The 14,183-nt window shown below is 39.6% G+C and overlaps 1 protein-coding gene across 5 annotated transcripts in view; it reads right to left on the bottom strand.

The window, feature by feature from the left end:
- The window catches only part of LOC127570353 (catenin delta-2-like), a 909,541-nt gene that overhangs the window by 195,403 nt on the left and 699,955 nt on the right, over positions 1-14,183 (bottom strand). For all 5 annotated transcript variants that reach the window (XM_052015821.1, XM_052015822.1, XM_052015825.1 and 2 more), the window contains one exon: positions 327-564. In XM_052015821.1, coding sequence (XP_051871781.1) covers positions 327-564 — 238 coding nt within the window. The remainder of the gene's footprint in view (positions 1-326; positions 565-14,183) is intronic.

The raw sequence follows: 14,183 nt of genomic DNA, 5'->3' as shown, positions 1-14,183 counted from the left end.
TAGATGTCTCTAGACTTAGATGTCATGGTCTCTGGGGTGTAAAGGAAGTGACTGACTAAAAGTGAAAACTTTCATCACGGAGGGGGAATACTTACACAAAAAAAACCACACTGCACATGTGCATCCCCCAGTGACTGACTGACTGGCATTTGGAGAAGTTACCATTATGATAGTGAAGGTGCAAGACAAATGAAAAAGATTTTGAGATGGGGTTGAGGAGGAAACAAAACAATAATTTTACAGTTAACATTTCTCTGTGACATTAGAGTTAGCCGCCTTCTTAACAATATCTGCTGGGAGAATATAACAAAGAAGCTGCCACCTACCTGGGATCCTTCTGAATGCTGTCAATGGAAGGTGACCGTGCCAAGGTGCCTTCGGGTGGGATGGCTGGCCCAGACTTGCTGTATGGCGATTCCACTGAGGGACAATACTGGAGTGTCCGGTAAGGGTCTCCGTAATTGGCTGCCGGGCCGGTGGCATAGCTGGGCCTCTGGTAGGTTGCTGTGTTCTGGCTGCCCGTGCGCTGCAAGGGTACGGAGTCAACAGCAGGGGAGGACGGGGCTACAGTGGGAAAGTAGGGACAAAGCAAGAAACTGAGGACCTGCTCACAGAAATGGTTCACCAGGTCTAGGCAAAAGGAACACCACACATATGTACAGGGGGGGTTTGAGAGGGGACACAAAATTAACGTCAGAATCATGTCAAACATTCCACTCAGAGAAAAATATACATCGCACCAGAGAACACTTTGAAAGTACTGATCTGCCTTTGAAGCATCTTTAACCACAGTGGGCCCTGGCACATGGAGTTTGTTCTGAGGTAATAATTAGCAAGGAATCTGGATTAAAGTTGGGCAAATCTAGTTGAGTTACTGATCAGCTGTGATCTAGAGACAGGAAGGTGTAACTGTACAGCATATTTCACAACCTCAGAATGGTCCAAAGGTTTCTACAACCAAAGAAGTGCTTTCAATGTGCTAGCCCTGGCTAACCTGATAACCTTCTGATCTCTGATTAAGAAGGTTATCCCACTCCAGATACTTGCACACAAAATTAAGGCCAAAATTCCAGGGCAATACTGTGGGAGCACTGTACTATCTTTAACTGAAGCCCCGGCCACTCCTCAAGTAAATACAAAGGGTTCTCACCAGTATCCAGGTCATTCACCGGTCCTCAACCAACCTCTCAAAAATATATTACAGGTCCACCCCAGGTTACGATAGGGTTCCATAACCCGAATAGTTCGCAAATGGGAAATACGACCATGAAGCGAGTTCCCACATGGCAGAAGATGCCTACAACCTTGCAGCAGCCAGTAAGTCCATCCAGCTGGTCTCCCAAACATTTGTTCGTACGTACAGACATAAGTCAAGCATTTGTAAGCTGGGAAGGACCTGTATCTGCAATAATTTTTTGTTATTGCGTGCATCAATTATATTAGAGTAGTCACCAAACTTAGTACTTTGTTGGCTGTAAGTTGCTAACTGAGCAAATAGAAATGCAGGTCCTTTTTTATCTCTTGGTAGCTTATTTTGCTGGTGCACTACATCTAAGTACTGAACATACTGCGAAGGACATGTCATTTATCCTACCATCGAGACTAGCTGTCAATCAGAAAAGCCTCATTTCTGTTTCAACTGAGTGAATTGCAATTCATCTTAAACTTATCTGACAACTGGTTTTGAACTTGGAAGATACTTGGTTTAAAATTTGTAGCCTGTGTAGAACAGAATTAAAAGAATGAATATGGAAGTCCTAATACATTAAGTATACTTTGTGGATCTGTTGTGTTTTGTAACTGTTGGTTTAAGGTGAACTGTTACAAATCTGATGATTAGAAATCAGCTGTTCACATATCTTGGTCAGTGGCAGAAAGTATAATGCAAGCGGAATATATGTGGCACCACGTATTTGTTTGGCTACTAATGACTGGTCATTTCTCCCATATTACAGATCCTAAATATTTTATAATGCTGAATGAAAGAACGAGGAGGGGAAACCGCACTAGATCAGCATCTACAGGGTGCAAATTCACAAATGTTGCTGCAAGACAAAATAATTGTGCCACTATTTTAAAAAGTTATCTTACTATTCATGGAAGAAAACTCAACAGCTAACAGTGTCTGACCAACACATGACTCCAGTCCCCTGCTACAGTCCAAAATGTCTAAGGAGACCAGCTCTAAAGATTGCCTTTGTTTAGCAGTTGAAGATGGGTAATAAACATACATCTCCCACATCCTGAGAATAAAGAGGCTTTGCTGTAATGTCATGACCCACAGTTTAATAGCTGACTGGCATTTACTGTTGAGGGCAGCTGGTACTCACTGAATCTTGGCCAGCAGTAGGAAAGAAGTAAATTGTTATTAACAGCTTGTTGGTTGCAAAATGTTGTGCTTAGTACTGGAGAGTACAGCTCATAAAGGTGTATATGTTAATCTGGACTGAATTAGCTGTTAGCATTGTAAACCAGGATTTGCATTATGTTCCTGACTCCTGGCACAAGGAAAAAAGACTGGCCATGTTCCAGCTCCTGGAGAAGCTACTGCTACCAAAGGTTCCAAGTGGAGATGTGTGCATGAGCACTGGTGGAAAGAGTGCAAGGCGAGGCTTAAACGTATTTCACACCTCAGGTCAGAAAACAACAACTTGCATTAAAGTAGTAACATAGTAAAACAAGCCAAAGCACTCTGCAGAAGACATATCAGACCAATAGTCTTCCACTCCATCTTTCAGAAATGATTTTGCTTTTATTGGAAGAAGGTGCTGCAGAATCCATCTTAAGTTTGCTTTTCCTGCTCTTTAAACAGAATCTATTTTCTGAATAAATTTACTTTGTGCTATAAAATAAATTATTTGCTGTACCTTCTCACCTCACCTTGAACTCATTAGCTGACAACACTATTAAAATAAGATTGGTAAATAAAGGGGGGGGGGTATAAGAAAATATGGCTCCTTTGAGACAAGAAAGAATGCTGACTGCTGGTAATAGAAAAGACTTTTAGTAATCTATGTTGTCGATCAGATATCAGGACATGATTACTTAATAACAGATATGGCTTGCTGTCGGTGCCTCCATTATCATTAATCAAGACACTTTGCAGAATCATTATTCAAAGCATGTGGCACATTTAAGTGATGAAAAATATGCGTAGCATGCTTAAATAATGACGATTATCTGTGGCCCATTTAAATAGTGCAAATTACCCATGATTCACTTAAATTGACATATAATTTATAAAATATTTAAGTAGTGCTAATAACTCATAACACAATTAAATAGTCCAAATAACATTCTACATAGGTCAATAATAGAGAACAAAATTCTTCCAAAATATATATGTGGAAAAAATACTTTGGCCAAATAGTTTCCCAAAATAACAAATTAACTATCCATATCTCCCCACTGTATTTAACTACACAGTATTATCTTCCTCCAGAAATAGTCACTTGTTAAAGGGCTAAACAACTTGACTGTACTGCACTAAAAGGAGAATGATTCACACTGCCATAAAATTCTGTGAAATTTGGGAAGAGTCTGACCTCAATATTGGATTGTTGGGCGGTGACACGTGATGGGTTTGTGGGGTAAGTAAGTAAAAGTAAAATCAAACACATTAAACTCAGACCTTGCTGGTAAATATCAGAGGTTCTGAATAGAACAGCTGGCACTTACTCCTTTAAATGAAAGCAATTTTGAGACCTTCACACATGCGTATTTACGTACCGACATCCCAAACTTAATGACTCATTTAGAACGTTGGTTCTGTCAGTTCGGTCCATAGTCTTGCTGGGACTCCCCATGGTAATTACACTGGTGAACTGCTTCGTGGATCCTCAGCCAGGTTAGACCTGGTGCAGGATCTGCAACCCCATTGATTTCAATGGGGCTTGTAGGGCTGTGGATAAGAAAGCAAAGGGGAAGGTATGTTCCTTTTTTAAAATTGTTTTATTTTATAATGCTTTAGATTACATGCAAGCCTTTTGGGGTGTTTTTGGCAAATTTTTGTTTGATTTTTTTTAAATAAAAAGGATTATAAATGTAAATGTGTTTAACTTATTTGCTTCATTATTTAAAGATAGTAAATGCAACTAATCAGGCCTTGGCAGCGGAATCCTGGATATTTCAGCCCAGGAAACACAAAGGACCTCTGCATCCAGACCAGCAAATTCAGGTGTGGGGAAGGTACAGGTGGTGTACTTTATCTTTCAGAGGTTAGCAGGCCTATGCAGACTCGCCTCACTTTCAGCTTTTAATTTCAAGCTTCTGGTAATCAGCACAAAGAGGAGGGATTTAACCAGTTGTGATTTAATCTATGCAGAGGCTTGAAGTAGCACAGCTCTAATCCATGCCTGAAAAGTGGCATCAGCAAAGATCCATTTGAGGAGGTCCTAGATAAGTAGAGGAGACAAAAGGAACAGAGGTATATATGGAAAGGGTTAGATAAGAATGATGAGAGGAGGCTCACATTTAATATAAACATCAGTTTAGAGCTATTGCACTGAACTGCTAAAACAGTAATTATCAGACTTCCTATAAAAAACAAATGATTCAAATGGATTATTGTGGCTCAGCAGCCGTCAGGGGCTTTCTACTCTGTTCATGGAAGAGTCCAATTTAGCTGACAATGCTTTAAGTAAGGAGTACTGCACTCAGAACACCTGGTACATCAGATTGAGGCATTCTTCCCACAGTCCTATAATGTGCTTCAAATCCAATTGACAAATAGTAATCCTTACTCAGAGCAACTGTACAAGTTTAATGACATAAAGTTTTTAAATTAACTCCATGTCTTGTTCCTTCCTGCTAGTCAAGTCCCAAAAATGCTCAGAAAACTCTACATTCCTTCACCTCTTGCAATCCTGGGCTTTGCTCACTGCGTCACCAACAAGTCTGCCTTCAATTCTCTGGGCCCTGTGCCCTGGAGTTCCACCTGTAAACCTGTGCCTCTAACTGTAACTCCTTTTTTCTCTTTTAAAACCCTACTCTGACCAAGCATTTGAACAACTTACCTGAAGTCTCTTTCATTGGTTAGGTCTGTTTTTGCCTGTTTTATGTTTCTGTAAAGCACCTTGCAATGTTTTAACACATTAATTGATCTACACAAATGCAAGTTATTGTTACTTTAAATGCATTCCCTCAAAAAGAAGTCACAAATGGGGGTAGATACATCAGACATACAAAAGGTAACAAAATATTGACTCACCCTCAAAAGCACATTTACGTTTGTTCATGAATAGGTGTGGTAGATTATGTATCAAGAAACTACTTCCTCTGGTGAGGGAAATCAAGAACAAAGGGGTACAATCTTAAAATATGAGTTAAATTGTGAAGGAAGCACTTATTCAAACAAGACCTCAATCTCTCTTCCCTTCTGAAGACTAGAGGGTGAATTGTGGCTTTAAAGATGGATGGACTTCTAATTATCAAGGTTATCAAGAAACATAGAGTAAAAGAGAGTAAATGGGATTGAAGTCCAGTAACTGATTGAATAGGGCAGCAGTCCTACGAACTTCATGAGCTACTCCAATTCCTTTTACTCCCAAGCACAAATTGGGGCAGACGTCCTGAATCAGATGCCTCTTTCACAAAGCATGTTGCAGATTGAACAATGAGATTATCATCCCATGGTCTCCTCAGTAGTCCAGATTTTAAGTACTTACCTATAAACTACATCTATCAGGCTATGAATAATACAGGTTTGACCTCAAGTCAGCTACTCATTGCAGGGGAAGGGGGAAAATTTGGGAACACTGTGGTTGTCCTCAACATTCATGTGTCTGGAAAAATTGAAGTAGCTAAACTCTATCATCTTATTGGTCCATCTCTTCCAGGCACAAACCTAGGTGAGGTGCATTAGGCATGGCTGTACTGGTTGCCACAGTCAAGCAGCTTGCTACCATTCCCATGTTCAGGTTCACTATTGGAGTGGCACAAAGACTGGTGCCTGTGGAACCAGACCATAGCACAGTGAGCCCCCTTCAGGAAGGAATTGAGGAAGGATAAAATAGGAACAATTTCACATTTATATGTCTTTTACAGGCACAAAATAAACACAACATCTAATGTGTGCACAGCAAGGTCCCACAATAGCCTTGAGGATAATTTGCTATTTGTGGAATTAGTATTGGTTAGGAATAAGGGAACACTGCCCTGCTCCTCTTTGAAATGGTGTCATGGGAGCTTATACATCTAGCTGAACGTGCTTTGGCTTAATGTACTCAGTTGAATGAAAGTGCATCTGATGGTGAAGCACTCTCTCAGTGGTGCACTCAAGTGGCAGCTTTGATTTTGTGCTCGCCTCTGGAGTCAGACTTGAATCCACAATCTTGTAACCTTCTGAGTGAGAGGAGGGAGTGCTAATTCAGAGTCATGGCTGGCTTCCAAGGAGGAGAGGAGAGCAAAATAGAAAGTAACAGGGGGAATAAAACAAATCATTCATTAAACAGTAACACCAGCAAAAGCAATTCAGTAAGATGAAATGTTATCAAACAGTCATAGAGATAACAGTGCAATCAATGCTGAGTCCTTCAGTGCTTGGAATTTAGTCCCTCATCTAGCTAATGGGAATTGAAATCTGCAGGTGAAGACGGAACCATTAAGGTGACTTCTACAGAAGATTTATTCACAAAACTTGCTCTGAAATTTACCAATGAAAACTCTCACTCCAGGTAACCATGGCAATTTGCAGTTGTCCTTGAAATCTTCTGTCAATGTATGATTGTTGATTGCAGCTGCTTGCACTGCAAGAACACTTTCATTTTTTACTGTGGTACAAATGGAGGCATTTTAACTTCAATATTTTTTAACCTCCAAGGATTGTATTGTGACTGCACCTTGCCTTTCATTAGCCATTATTTCTAGCTCGGTGTAGATGGCATATTTAACACATTTACCCATATTCAGGTTTCCGAATGTGCCTTATGGGCCACTAGGTAAGCTCGACAATCACGAGCACAAAGGGATTATAAAAACCTTGAAGCTAAAAGAACATTACTGAATTAATTTTGCTTTTGTTGTGCAGCATTTTTCAAAATTAAGCCAACTATAGCACCCATGTGACATTTTCCATTTCCTCCCACCAATAGAAACAATTTTGCTTTATTAACTTTATCAAAACACTTCATAATTTTGACGATCTGTATTGAATCCCCCTTAACATTTAGTACCCGGAGATCAATCCTAGTTTCTCCAATCTCTCCATATATTTGAGGTCTTTCATCCTTGAAAAAATATTGGAGCCTGGTACACAAGGTTTTCATAAATGAAGAACAGAAAGTCTATTATATCCATTGCTGGATGTGAGCTCACTCCCTCATGTCCCTGCCTAATGTTTCACAAATCCCACCCTGCTGCTGTAGGGAGTAGAGGAACACAGAATGTGATCAGGCTACTCAGCTCCTCATGCCTGCTTTGCATTTAATCACATTGTGGCTGATCTGTACCTTAGCTCCACTTATGCACTTTCTTCTGTGATCTTTAATACCCAACCTTAAAAATATTTCTCAGATTCAGTTTTGAAATATTCAATTGATCAACTTTGTGAGATTTTCAGATTTCCATTATCTTTTTTGTGATGATGCCTTCCCAATCTCATTCCCAGCTACAATTTATTTTGATCTGGACTTCAGGTGACCTTTAGTGAACTGAAGCACCTTGCCTAGACTACTTTTGCAATGAGCCGGTGAAAGCCATTTATTAATTATTGCTTGCAATTCTTTATGATTTTTGTCTTCCTGGAGTTTTCACTGATTTGGACCACGATGCACACTGTTCAAATAATTCCCTACTGAACCCTCAAATCTGTAGAACACCTCATGACACTCTCTCTGTTTTCTCTAATTCTTCCAATCTACAATTTTTAATTAAAACCAAAGTCAACACCATCATGGCACTATTTCCTAATTTACTTCAGCTGTATCTCAGCTGTCAGCACCTTTGCCTCTGAGTAAAGAAGCTATGGGTTTGAATCTCATTTCTGAGACTTCAGGGCTGTCTTTCTGAGATGATCCCTTTTGAATGGTCTCTTCGGGGGGGGGGGGGGTGCGCAGAGAATAAAAAATTCCCACAGCAGAGATTCCACACAGAAAGTGAAAGGATTTTATCTTGGCCATTAATTATTTCTCACATTAACCAATATTATAAAAAAAAGTACAGAATAGCAGGAATGTTACAATGTTTTTTGTGGGATCTTGCTGTGCATAAGCTGCCATTTTCAATACACCAATAATGACCATATTTCAACAATACTTCATTGGTGATAAAGCATTCCTAAGGTTGTAAGTGCAAAAATGAACACAAATTTCTACTATTTCAAACTCTTCGATTTGTGACTTAGACATCTGATTGGACCCTCCACAATGAACCATGCGCTTCGTCTGGGTTTCTCTATAAATAAAAATTACTTTGTTGCATTTGCTTGATACAGCTCTAATTGGATTATTCCAGGTCAGCCAAATTAATAGACAAAGCAACAAATACAACAAATCTTAGAATGAGATGTACTGAGGACTGAGGCTAAGAAGGGAGAAGATATTCTAAGATAAAGACCTTCACTGTAGTCATGGTGTTCTTGAACAGTGTCAGTAGCTAACCAAACTCATCGTCTCCTTTTATGATAATGAATGAAGTACACCTAGATGTAGCACATTTGATCAAAGACTGAAATATGGCAAGATGGTGCTCTCCACTTTGGCCTAACATGGTGCTTCAACTCTGATCAAAAAACAGCTGAACTAAGTGTACACACATGACTTCTTCCACTTCTTGATTTCTTGGGCAGTTGAACAAATCTTCATAATGAAATTCCTCTATCTACCTGGATCTTGAAATAAGCCTTACCAAGCTTCATTCAAATGGGAACCAGAGGTATGTTGGACTGAAACTTTAACAGCATCAGGCACAGGTTCTAAAGGTAAAAGGCTGAAATAAATTTCAAATCCATTTTTAAAGGTATCTCTTTCTGGTTTTTCTAATCACAAATTCAACATTATTTCATTCTTATCTTTAAACTTGCCAAGAGCTAGCATATTACAATTTATTTTGTAAATCCATTGCTTCTTCCTGATATAGGCTCTGACTTTTTTTCCCTCTTCTTAAATATTTCAATGGCTGGTCTAGGCTTTCAGAAGTTATGAAAGGTGTGGCTCTTGCCATTTAAATATTAGGATAATTAAAGTCTGTCTCCAGCCCCCAACATGTAAATAATAGTCTTCTCAGCAAGGCTTGCTCTATGGACATCAACTCAGGCTCAGGCAGAAATGCAAGAACCTCAGAGTCTCATTTGATCCAAGCCAAGATCCTGAATTTCTCAAACACCGTCTACTTCGACCTCAATAATGTCAACAACCCCAACTACCAATGCTGCTGAAATCCCCAACTGTGTTTTTGTCATCTCCGTACATGATAATTCAACCTTTTCTATTCAGGTTCTCATTTCTACCATTTCTATAAGCCTTTAGCTCAAATCAAACATTATTACAAAAAAAAACTGCTGCAGGAACTGATGCAGAGTCTTGACCTGATACAGATTATTCCTTTGCCTCCACAGGTGCTGCTTGACTCGCTGAGTTCCTCCAGCAGTATGCTTTTCACTCTAGACTGTAGCATCTCAAGCCTTATACTCCCCTCAAACTTTATTGCCATTGTCTACTTCCTTCCAGGTCCAGTTTTGTCCACCACCCTCCCCCACTGCCCCCCCCCCCCCGCCCCATCATCATCATCCTTGCAGGACTTTATTGGATCTCAATGCCCTCAACACCACAATCTAAAATTCTCCTCTATGTTCAAGTCTTTCCATTGCTTTGCATTTCCTATCCATCCATCTCTGCAACCTAATTCACTTCAAGCACCCTTCTTCACTTCAACAGTGAGTGTTATATTACAAGTTGACAAAAGCTTTACAACTTCCTTTACAACCTCCTTGAGGCCAGAAGATACCTTCATTACATAGAGCAGTGGCCAAGGGGGGAAAAAATTAAGGATGGTGCAAGGAGAGATATCCTTCTTTGAAATTAACTTTTGAGATAATTAAACCAGACACAATTTCATATCTGAGAAATTCTCAACAACCTCTGCCTATTTTTTTCCTCAAACAGCATTTATTTCTCAGCATTCTGCGAAATGATTAAGAAGCTTGTTTGACAGTCGTTGCCTCTGCTCAGAGATATATTGAGTTTGTGTTTGTTTGCATCATGAAAAGACAAGCACTGAAAATTTTCTCGAGTATTTTCCCCATTGAGCTGTTTCAACATAAACTCCATGCATGGATCTATCTCTGAGAGATTCCTGCACAACTCTGAAGATAGAGTATCTATCCAGTGGACCTTTGAGAAATTCCTAAAGGATATCTTGAAACACAACTTAAAAAGCATTTGTTCACATCTACTTAGTTTCTTGCTGCAAAAGGACAACAGCTGACTATGCAGGTTATCCCCATGAAGATATCTTAGGGAAGGATAGGGTCGGGCAGACTCACCCACTTTCCTGAAGAGCATATACCAGGCCTGGGTTTTCTTAATGCTGAAAATGAAATGTCCAAATGGGAAAGGTTGTTGTGCAAAACATTAACACGAGCACAAAAACTACATATATAAAATATTATGCAAATAAAATGTAAGGAGGTAGGGCAAGTCCTTTCTCAGATATTAATAAAAATATAAAAGCATACCACCAAGAAAATTCACCCAAAAGGTCCACTTCTGAGGGCAAGTGACTGCTGCAGCAACGAGGATTTGAGGCCAAGCCTCAGGCATTACTGAAGGACCACTAGTAGTTTCCTAATCAAAATTTGTCACTAGGCAGTTGCACCCAAGGCCAGGTTCAGGAGTCAGGTGCCTTGGCCACATTAAAGGAGTGGGATGGGGAGGGTGGGGTGGTAGGGGAGGGAGTCAAGAAAAGCCCTGTGCAAGGTTGAGGTTTGGGCTCAGGGTCTATTCCTTGATTTGAAGTGGGAGATGCTGGGTGCAGAGGTTCTGTAGATTAGATACTGTATCTTTGAAGATGGTCAGGAATTCATCAGAAATATACCTGTGAATGAACACCACAGTTGCAGCATACTCAATCAGGAGAACACTCAAGGAACTTCCCAATGTTTGGCTTTTCACACTGACACAAACAAAACACAAACTCATCATTCCACAGTTATTACTTTGGCAACTCAAACTTGGACAATATAATTCCTTGGATCAGTGAGTCAAAATTCTGGAATGGTTCTCCAGGTTCTCTTTGGACCACTTGGACTGTAGTAGTTCAAGTAGCCTCACTCTCTCAAGTGTAATAGCTGCTGGTTCTGTCAGAAAAATTCATATCCTGAGATTGAACAGGAAAAGTTGTAAAATAAAAGCTTTTTCAAAGAAAGAGAAATTTTGATGGGATAGTAAAACATGGTTAAAGTGCAAGATTGTATGCCTGTCCTTGCCTTGGGCAGATGGTGCATGGTATCAAGGATAGTTCATGAAAAGGAAGTTCTGTACTGAAAAATTCATCTGTGTCCTTGCTGTTGGGTGGCATTAGCAAGGAGCTAGCATTTACTGTTCTTTCCAAGTTGCCTTGGATACAATCAAATGGATTGCTAGGCTATTTCAGAAGAAAGCTAACACTAAATCATGTTGATTTTCGAGCTATATACTGGTCTGGCTAGGATAAAAAGACAAAATTGTGAAAAATTCAACAACATAATTAACCTCACTACTTCATAGCCACTTTAACTGATATTAACTTTTTTTTATTTCCAGATATTTCAAGCTGATTTAAAATTCTTAACCTGCCACAGTAGGATTTGAACTCATGTTCTCTAGATTATTGATCCCAGGTGCTAGGTTTATTAGTTTAATCATATAATCACACCACAAGCACACCTGTATATTCAAATGAATGACAATAGAAGGATACTTATTCACTCCAGCACCTAAAGTGTTAAGAAAATTTCTCATTTTCATCATGCCCACTGCACTCAGCTTAAGACTTTAGTGCTGTGAAGCTGAAGCGCTGCTTTGAAAGAGAACCACAAGTGGAGGAGGTGATAGCAGCTGGCTTCACTGAGGAACTCAGGAGATCATGCAGTTAATCAGACGCAAAATGAAGGTATCACACCATTGTTAAGAATGCATCTATCCAAAGTTCATCTGGGGCATCTCCAGTGAGGATATCAACTGAGAAGCCTGGAGTTGAATTTGATCAAGCCTTGATAAATACCTTGAGGCAGAGAACGAAGAGGATGTGTTCCACTTGAGAAAGAGCTTTGAAGTCACAAGAACAGCTGAACAACACACTCTAGATTCACAGCTGTTGGTTTCATAGAAATGAAGGAATGGTTATTTCTATTGGCAAGTAGAATTAATGATGAGCACTTACCAAGAGCCTGCACCATTGTCTCTACCCTTAAAAATGCTATAGCAATCATTTCTGCCTCAGTTCTCAATGCTTCTGCATCAAGCAATGAACACAAACTGGAAAGGTGCGTGAATGCCCATTTTTCCAAAAATGAACAGTAAAGGGATATTAATGCAGATACATACATCTTGTAGATGGACAGCTGTTTTCCTTTTAAGTTTCTTCACCCATTTCTTCCAAGGCAAGACTCTTGTGCAGATCAGTAAAAGACAGGGAATGGGGTCTAGCACATAGGAAACAGGAGCAGGAATAGAGCATTCAACCCTTGTATCTGCTCTGTCATTCAACAAGATCATATCTGACCTTTTACCTCAGTGCCACTTTCCTGTACTAACTCATATATCCCCTATTCCCTTAATATATAAAAAGCTCTATCAATTCTTGTTTTGAATATACTCAGCAACTGAGCTACCATAACTTTCTTTGGTGAAGAAATCCAAAGATACATTGCTCTCTGATCTCATCTCTACCTTGAATGGCTGACCCCTTATTCTGAGACTCTGATCCCTGGTTCTATTTACCCCATCCTGGGGAAACATAGTCACTGTGTATGCAAGCCCAGTAATGAAATTATCTTTCATTGTTCAATATACTAGAGTATAAACCCAATCTGATTAATCCATCCTTATATACCAACACTCCCAAAGTCGAAGTCAAGTTTATTATCATATGCACAATTACATGTATGCACAAGTGCAATGATCCATCCTTGGAGTCAATGTGGACCTTGGTTGCACACTCTCTAACACAAATGTAGAGCACTAGGGAAATAGATGATTGCTTCTATTAATGTTCACCCTCATTTTGTGCAGGGCACTCATCCCATTGAAGTATCAACTGTCCTAGTTTAACAAGGAAACTTCTCTATCATCAAAATACCATTGTGCTCATCAATGTGAACTCAAGTGAGTGGCAGTACACTGTTAGGGATCTTCTTGTGGTTGAAACTGATTATTCCTGCACAAACCCAGCAACTTGGTCAGGCAGGTAAATCAGCACTGCAACGCTTGAGGCTTCTGTGCCCTTTGAGCTATATCGCATATTCATGTTAAACTGGTCCAAAATCTCACCGACACTACTTTTGTGAGAAAGTGCCCCATGATGCAAAGAGAAACATTTTGGAAGCATGATCCACCATACTGTAAGTAGACCAGGAAAAAATATTAATCCAGTTTTTTCCATTATGTTTTTAAACTGATTTGGTTAGAAATTATAGTTGAACTCACCCTCACCCCCCTCCAAAAAAAAAGATATGGTAAATGAGAAATCAATATGATTTGCATTTGTATATCATTCAAACAAAAAAGGAAACAGAGCTTAAAAATGGAGACATTAGAACAGGTGACTGAGCTAAGTTTATTAACAGAGAAGGCTCATTAATAGGTTTTAAGGAAGGTCTTAAAGGAGGAGAGAGAAGTGCAGAGGCAGAGAGGTTTACGGAGAGAACTTTACTGTAAGAAGCCTAGATGCCTGTAGACAAAGATAAAACAAAGGAAACTGTTGATGGACATGGCTGAAGAATCTCTAGACCTGAACTGGAGTAGGCCAGTAATTTACAAAATGCAGATATAGCAGTCTGTGTGTGGAGGGTGCAATCATGCTTTCATTTGAGTGATTATGGGCTGTGTTGGGTATTGCCCAAAATAGGTTCACATGGGAGCTCTCTGAACATTGACCGAATCATTAGGGTGTTATAGAGATAAGCAAGCTGTACTTGTTATGGTAGTAAATGAAACTTGTGGCCTGAAGGATCTCAGGGTCAGAAAAAGGCCAAAATTCATGAGTTT

This window comes from Pristis pectinata, chromosome 5 (genome assembly GCF_009764475.1).
Source record: "Pristis pectinata isolate sPriPec2 chromosome 5, sPriPec2.1.pri, whole genome shotgun sequence".
Classification (NCBI taxonomy): Eukaryota; Metazoa; Chordata; class Chondrichthyes; order Rhinopristiformes; family Pristidae; genus Pristis; species Pristis pectinata.
This window is presented reverse-complemented; position numbering and strand designations above follow the sequence as displayed.